Consider the following 7,614-nt stretch of genomic DNA (forward strand, 5'->3'; position numbering starts at 1 on the left):
CGATCCCGTTTTCGGAGCTAGCCTGGCGTGTGATCTGTTTTCCAGGCCATAGGCACGCACTGGCACTGGGGAGTTGTGCTCCTCCCCCCCCCCCCCCCCACCCCCGCCGCCGCCGCCGCCGCCGCCTCCTCCTCCTCCTCCTCCTCCTCCTCCTCCTCCTCCTCTCTGCCCCCACCCTCCCCCCCGCATGCACACTCGCTCCCTCACCCCCACCCCCACACCGCCTGGGCCCGCCCGGCCCGTCCAGGTCTCCCCCCACCCGTGGAAAAGGCCAGGAAGAAATGGTCCCAGAACGACGCAGCCTAGAAACAGTGGGAGTCCACTTGGATGCGGTTAGGAAACACCTGAGCACACCTAGGCCAACACTGCCACCGTGTGGGGTGAGAGGCCAGTGAGAGGAGAAGCTCAAGAGTTCAGAGGAGGAGGAAGAGGAAGAGGAGCAGGAGGGAGGGAGGCAGGCGGCGGTGGGGGGAGGGGAGGGGCAGGCTGAAGCTGTCTCGGGGGCGTTGACATGGGTGAAAACCTTCCCCTTCAGAAGGGCGCTCCGAAGAGAGAGTTCCGGCGGGACCTTGAGAGCACACAGGGCTTCGTTTTGGAGGCTGACCTTAAAGCTGGGAGTGGGGGGTGGGGGAGGGAATCATCCAGACAGACGGAAGACACCAGGCCGGGAAGGCGAGACAGATTCTTTATTCTGTCAGTGTGTTCCATAATCAGACTATCATGGAAATCCATCCATCCATCCATCCATCCATCCATCCATCCATCGATCCATCCATCCATCCATCCATCCACCCACCCACCCACCCATCCACCCATCCACCCACCCACCCACCCACCCATCCATCCATCCATCCATCCATCCATCCATCCATCCATCCATCCATCCATCCATCCACCCACCCACCCACCGTCGTTTCGCTCCTTTTCTGTTCTCTACATTTTTAACGGCGAGTGAGTGAGAGAGTCTTTCAGTGGTTTGGTAGGATTTTTGAATGTCATGTCGTAGGGCCATGGTACTTTTCAGCCATGGATGAACGTGACGGCTTCTTTTTTCAGCTTCAGCTTTCAGGCTTATCCTGAACTGCCTCGCCAAGCGAGGCCTGTGTGTCCCTGTGTGCTGGAGGAAGGACACTGTGCTATCCACATCTTGATCTGGGGCTGAACAAAACCACCCACCCTTGGGAATGTGTTCCTTGGCTTCGTTTCGTTTCCCTATGGCACTGACCTGACCGTCCTGTCCTGTCCACTCTTTGGATCCTTTATCTCCCTCTCCCCCTCAAGGCACTTGGTCCTTTTCTTCCTCCTCCTCCTGCTCCTGCTCCTGCTCCTCCAACGTTTTCTTTTGCCTGCCTGCCTGCCTGCCTGCCTGCCTGCCTGCCTGCCTGCCTGCCTGCCTCCCTCCCTCCCTCCCTCCCTTCCTTCCTTGTTTTGTTTTTGTTGCTGCTGGCTGTGGTTCCCCCACTACTTTTCAGGTGTGCAGACGATGTTTCAGTGTAGCGCAGGAAGGGCACAGCGATCCCCAGGATACATCTCGTGAGTGACTGTCCGTCACCACTTGGTGTCACGGCAGATGGCATTTGGTGTCATGACGTGCCCGTGACTCATTGATTGCATCCGTGGAAGGCTGCACCGCGTCGTCTGTCTCCGTCACCAGTGGCACTCACTCATTCTCTCCCCCTCCCCACCCACCCCCGCCATCGTGTCACCCCCTCCCTCCTCTGGCCACCACCCATGTGTTCCTTTATGGTATCTATGAGCCTGCTTCTGATTTGTTCTGCTCTGTTCATGGTGTATCCTTTGGTAGATTCTGCATGGGAATGACTGATCTGAGGTGCTTCATTTAGCATAATAGCCTTTCTAAAGATCTCTCCAAGTTCCTGCAGACTGTGAGATTTCATTCCCTTCTGGTGGTTGAGTCCCATTTGTGTGTGTGTGTGTGTGTGGGGGGGGGGGGCGGGTGGGTGTGGTGTGGGTGTGTGTGTCTGCATGCGCGTGCGCACACGCGCACCTGAATAGATACAGGTGTAGGCACACAGACAGAGAGTTCTATCATTCTGTTTGTGCGGATGTCTACCTAGGTATAGGTGTCGATACCACACACACATACACATGCGCACATCTTCTTGGTCCCCTCCGTAGGCACTCCGTGGAGTTGCCGGGTTGGGTCGGATGGGGAATCTTTGGTGGAGTGTCCTGAAGGATCCCAGGACTCGTTTCCCTAGTGATGGGGTTTCTCTCTCTGTGAGGTGCCAGGTGATGAGCTCTGAGATCTCTGAGTCCGTCAACACTTTTCTCAGCTGCAGGAAAGACGCATTCCATCGATCAGGAGCCACTGTCTTCTGATGTTTCAAACTTGCTGTCGCGATTGCGAGTCCAGCTCCTGGGCCTTTCCCCTCCAAGTTGTCATTGTCCAGATAAACGCCCCGGGGTGCTCCCGTGAGCCCGCCCCCACCCCCAGCAGCCCCAGCCCAGCCCAGCCCCGCCATTGATTTGTTTTCTACCTTGTGCTTCTGAGTGTCTGTCTGTTCTACCTTTATTTTGAATGAAGGTGTCTGTTCGGGCCTCCTGCCGACTTCGCTCATCTCATCGGGGATTGTTTCTCTTTTGGAGGTTCAGCTGTCTGACCCCTTGATCAGTTTTGGACAGAAAGTCCCCTTTTGCAATATATGCTTGCGCTTTCCTCGTATACGCGCGGGCGCGCGCGCGCACGCAGACACACACACACACACACACACACACACACACACACACACACACACGGATGCGGATGTGTGTTTCTGCCTGTGTATGTACGTGTAGGTCTGTATATATTTCTATATACACACACACACACACACGGATGCGGATGTGTGTTTCTGCCTGTGTATGTACGTGTAGGTCTGTATATATTTCTATATACACACACACACATATATATGTACATATCTACGCCTGTATGTATGCACACACGCGCGCACGTAGACATCTACACAGACACATGCGTATGTGTGCACATAGGTACATGTACACTGACTAATACGTACGTGTATGTATACATACGCGCGTACACACATGCACACGCGCGTATGCATATGCGTATACGCGTGTGTGTGCATCTATGCACACCAATCTGTGTATATGCACTCTACACACACACTGGACATACGTATATGCGTGTATGCTTACTTACACATACATGTGTGTATATGTACACATATATACAGCCGTACGTCTGTGTGGACGTATATACGCTATACGTAGACGTCTAGGTATGCGTACATATGGCTGTATACACGTGTACATACACGTGTGCATATACACAGGCGGATATGTGTGCGTATGTAAGCATGCACGTACGTGTCTGCACATACCTACACACACACACACACCTACACACCTGTGCGTATACATCACACGTACACACACGTACACACACGTGCGCATCTATATGCATTTACACGCCCGTGTTTATTTAAGTGTGGGTACGTATATCTGCGTATGGGCACACATGAGCATGTGTATTCATGTGCGTGCATATCCGTGTACGTATGTGTATAGATGCCTGTGCATACGTATATACATGCAAGCATACATGCACACTATGAACGCCCAGGCATATACGTGCACACACAGACACATGCGTGTACGTGAGCATGCATGCCCTTCGTACGTACTTGTTTATACGCATGTGTGCATGTATATATAGGTGCGAATATGTGTCCGTATGCATATGTACATGCGTATATGCACATGTGCGCGCTCTCTCTCTCCCTCTCCCTTTGTCTCTCTCTCTCTGTCTCTGTCTCTCTCTGTCTCTGTCTCTCTCTCTCTCTCTGTCTCTCTGTGTCTCTGTCTCTGTCTCTCTCTCTCTGTCTGTCTGTCTGTCTGTCTGTCTGTCTGTCTGTCTCTCTCTGTCTCTCTCTCTCTCTCTCTCTCTGTCTGTGTGTCTCTGTCTCTGTCTCTGTCTCTTTCTCTCTCTCTCTCTCTCTCTGTCTCTCTGTCTCCCCCCTCCCTCCCTCCCTCCCTCCCTCTGACTTTTAAGCTGCCAGAGCAGTTCTACAACTTGACTTTCCTGCCTGGGGGTTTTGTTTCATGTCGCTTCTTCGGTTCTACTTCAAAAAGTTATGTATTCATTGACCTGGCTGTTGTCATGGAATCCAGGGTTTATTTAGTGGATCCCTATTGACTCGGCCCTCCCCACCGCGCCCCTCAACCCCACCCCCGCAGCCCTGCCACCCCAGACCGCCCAGCCGCCCGCCTTTCTGGTGTTTGTGGCCAGTGATCTTGAAATCCATGTTCTCCTGACCTCAAGGGCACTTTCCCCACCCACCCGGGCATGCCTGTGTTTGTTGTCTTTGGACTTGGTCACGGTCTCTACCCAGGTTGAGTTTTGTTTTCTCTTGTTGGGGGTCCGAGTGTCTCCTTCGTTTCCTTCCTCGCTCCTGGGCTTGCGTGTCTGTCTGTGTCTGCGTCTGCTTTCGAAAGTCCTGCTTTGTTCTCTGAGCAGCGCTTGCCTGGTTTCGCTTTGCCGGTCGGTCCCTCCCTCCCCTCCTCCCTCCCTCCCCCCCCTCCCTCCCTCCCTCCCTCCCTCTCTCACTCCCTCTTTTGGGGGGAGGGGGTCCGGGGGAGCCCGGGATGTCACTGGTGCCCCTCTCTCGGCCCCCGAGCCCCCGCCGCCGGCGTCTCCGTGGAATGTGCCCCCTCCACCCTGGAATCGCGTGGGGGGGGGGGGGGGAGCGCGTCTCCTTCGGGGCAGCCTCCTGAGGAGATAGTTCCCAGCTCGTCTCCCTTCCTCTGCGGCCGGGGTCGCGTCGCGTCGCGTGGCTCGGAGGCGGAGGAGGCTCCGGGCCGAGCTCGGGCGTTTGGGCGGCCGGTGCGGTGGCGTCCTCGGCGGCCGGCGACAGCGACACGTCCTCGGGACGGTCGAGCCGGTTGTCAGGAGCCACCTGGCGGCCGCTTATATATTGTCCCTCGCCCTCCGGAGCTTCGGCGAGACTTTCAGGAGGATTGTGACTCAGCTGCCGGGCCCGAGACAGAGCTCTCAGAAACCGGCTACGCTGGCGGTGACAGTCCCGGTGACACCGAGGCCTAGGGACGTCCTGCTGCCGCCGGAGATTGGTTCTCTAGGTTTCTGGGGAGGGTGACCGTCGCGGCGCTCCAGATGTGGGCTCTGGGGCGGCCTGGCCGGGTCGACCAGCATCTCCCCGTGACCCTCCGGCCGTGGAGACGGACCGGCCGGACCCTACCTGGGCCGGACCGCCGCGGTGGGCAGGGAGAGGGTCTTCCCTGCCCGGAGCTCCTGGACTCGGACTCGGCGGTCCGGCCACCCCTCGGGTCGCCCTCAGGAGCGTTTGCTTCGCCCTCGGCCCCGCTCCGGAGGTGGGGACCGGCCCGGACTGTGGCGTGGAGGTCGGCGGAGGGCGCGGCTGGGTCCGGGCCCTCGGGTTCTCTCTGACCGAGGTGTTTTCCGCGTCGCACTCCGGAGGTGGGGACCCGCCCGCCGGAGTCGTGAGGGGTGATACGGAGAGGACGGCCGGCGCGGGCGCGTGTGCGGTCCCCCGGTGGGGTCCGGTCGCCTGAGGCGTCTCCCGGCACGCATGCCTTTTCTTTCTCAAAGTCCCGATAGGTCCGGAGACGTGGATGGACCGGGTCCTACTTCCGCGGGTGGCCGGGGAGGGCGCGCTCGACCCTTCAGCGTGCCCTCGTGGGTCTCGGTCGTCGGACGCGACTTTTTCTCACGCCTCTCCCAAGTCCCTGAATCCCGGTCAGTCAGGAGATGGGTGGGGACCGGCTCGAGCTGTCCTGGGTGCCGCGTGTAGGACGGTCTGGGCCCCGGGCGTGGTCCCTGGTCGGGGCCCGCTCGTCTTGTTGGAGGCGCCTCGCTGACGGTTCTTTCTTCTTCTTTACGCACATCGAAGCCAAATCCCAATTCGGAGACGGACCGGTACACCTACCTGTGTGGGCGAAGCGGGGAGGGAGTCTGCGGCCAGCTCCCTCTCCCTTGGCGTCTGCGCCCCCACTTTTGCCACCACGCGGCCCCATTTCCTCAACCCCCCCCCCCCAAGTCGACCAGATGCCCCCCGCGCGCCCCGCCCCCCCCCGAGAGCTCCAGGCCTGGTGTTCATGGGGTAGTGCTGGGGACAGGTGGCCGCGTCAATGTTCCGGGGTCCCTCCCTGCGAGTCGTAGATGGGCCCCGCTGTCGTCTGCTGTCATTTTGTCGCCCGAAATAGGTCTTTTTTGCCACCAGGTAAGTGCTGACACGGTCTCTTTTGGTGTCTGCCTCTGAAGACGTTGGGTCTCTGGATGCACGCGGGGCTCTGGGCTTTTGGGCCGCCACGTGGCGCCTGGTTCGGCCTTTGCCGCTGCAGCTGCCCGCCTGGGCCTGTGCGCCGGCTCCTGTGTGCTGTGTCTGACTGAACCCAGCTCGTGGTGCCACCTCCGGTCTCTGGGCGAGCTGAGGGCGGTGGGGCGAGGCGGTGTTGGGTCTTTGACCCTGCGCTCCCCGCTGTGGGCACCCGGTGGTGGCTGGGACGACCCCCGCCCTCTAGGCTCCGTGCCACACGTGTCAGGCGTTCTCCTCCTGGGGTCGTTGGCCGCCGTCGCCTGAGGTGTGAGGTTGGGCGGGGAGGGGAGGTTGCCGGTGAGGCTTAAAGCGGGCCCCCTGGGCCCCCTCCGGTGACTGTCCTCACCTGTGCCTTCTCTTCCCCCCCTCCCCCCGCTCCAATTCGGCTCAACTGATTGATGTGGTGTGGTCGTGTTCTCCCGGGCCGGGCCTAAGCCGTGCCGGACGAGGGACGGGCGTTCCCAGTGAATGTGTCCGCTCTTCTCGGTCTGCCCGCGGGGCCCCTTGCCTGTCTTTCCCCTCTTGCCCCTTGGGGAGGGTGAGGAAGGGCAGGTGTTGGGGTGTGGCCTCCGGCCCTGACCTTTGGTCTCCCGTCCCCCGCTTTGGGGTGTCTAGTGGGGCCGTGGGTCTTCGGACACAGCAGATGTGCTTTGCTTCGCCTTCCTGGCGTGTGCCCCGCGAGCGGCCCTCCCCGCGGTGGGGAGGGCTGTGCCGCTGCCACGCTGCGCGCCCCCGCATGGGTGTGTGAGCGTGCCTCGTTGGACCCTCGGTGGTGCCCCTGGAGTGCTCCAGGTCGTCCCTCAGGTGCCCGAGGCCGAGCGGTGGTGTTTCCCCTTAACCCTGTGTCCTCCTCGGGTCCCCGCCACGCTGGTGTGCGTGTGTCCCGTGGGGGGGGGTCGAGACGGTAAGAGAAGCCTCGTTGTGTGCGCCTCCCGTCGTTGGAGGCTGCGGGGCGCGGGCTCTGCCCCGGCCCTGACCGCACACACGCCCCTGTGTGGTGGTCCGCTTACCTATACCGCAGACCCCTTCCCCTCCCGCCCAGTTGAGGACTGGCGGCTCCTGGTGTGCCTCCGTGGGCCCCGAAGGAGAGACGACCGGGTGAGGGACGGCGCGCCCTCGGTGAGAAAGCCTTCTCTAGCGATCCAAGAGGGAGCCTTGGGGTACCGGATCCCCCAGCCGCTGCCCCTCCTGAGTGTGCAGTGGCCACCGTGGCGACTGCCAGAGCACGTGGGCAGAAACTCCCCTTCCCCTCTGTGGGAAGAGGGGGTGATGGGTGCGCCGGCCCCGCGGT

The 7,614-nt window shown here is 60.1% G+C and overlaps 1 protein-coding gene across 1 annotated transcript in view; it reads right to left on the minus strand.

Moving 5' to 3' along the window:
* Positions 1-531: 531 nt before the first annotated feature.
* Positions 532-7,614, minus strand: part of LOC136170403 (collagen alpha-1(I) chain-like) — a 10,417-nt gene continuing 3,334 nt past the window's right edge. The window contains exons 3-8 of the mRNA XM_065938539.1: positions 7,340-7,614; positions 6,395-6,583; positions 5,636-5,929; positions 5,226-5,430; positions 4,577-5,017; positions 532-611 (exon numbers count right to left, since the gene is read on the minus strand). The exon at positions 7,340-7,614 is cut by the window's right edge and continues 813 nt beyond it. Coding sequence (XP_065794611.1) covers positions 532-611; positions 4,577-5,017; positions 5,226-5,430; positions 5,636-5,929; positions 6,395-6,583; positions 7,340-7,614 — 1,484 coding nt within the window. The remainder of the gene's footprint in view (positions 612-4,576; positions 5,018-5,225; positions 5,431-5,635; positions 5,930-6,394; positions 6,584-7,339) is intronic.

The sequence above is a fragment of the Muntiacus reevesi genome, chromosome 6, assembly GCF_963930625.1.
Source record: "Muntiacus reevesi chromosome 6, mMunRee1.1, whole genome shotgun sequence".
NCBI lineage: Eukaryota > Metazoa > Chordata > Mammalia > Artiodactyla > Cervidae > Muntiacus > Muntiacus reevesi.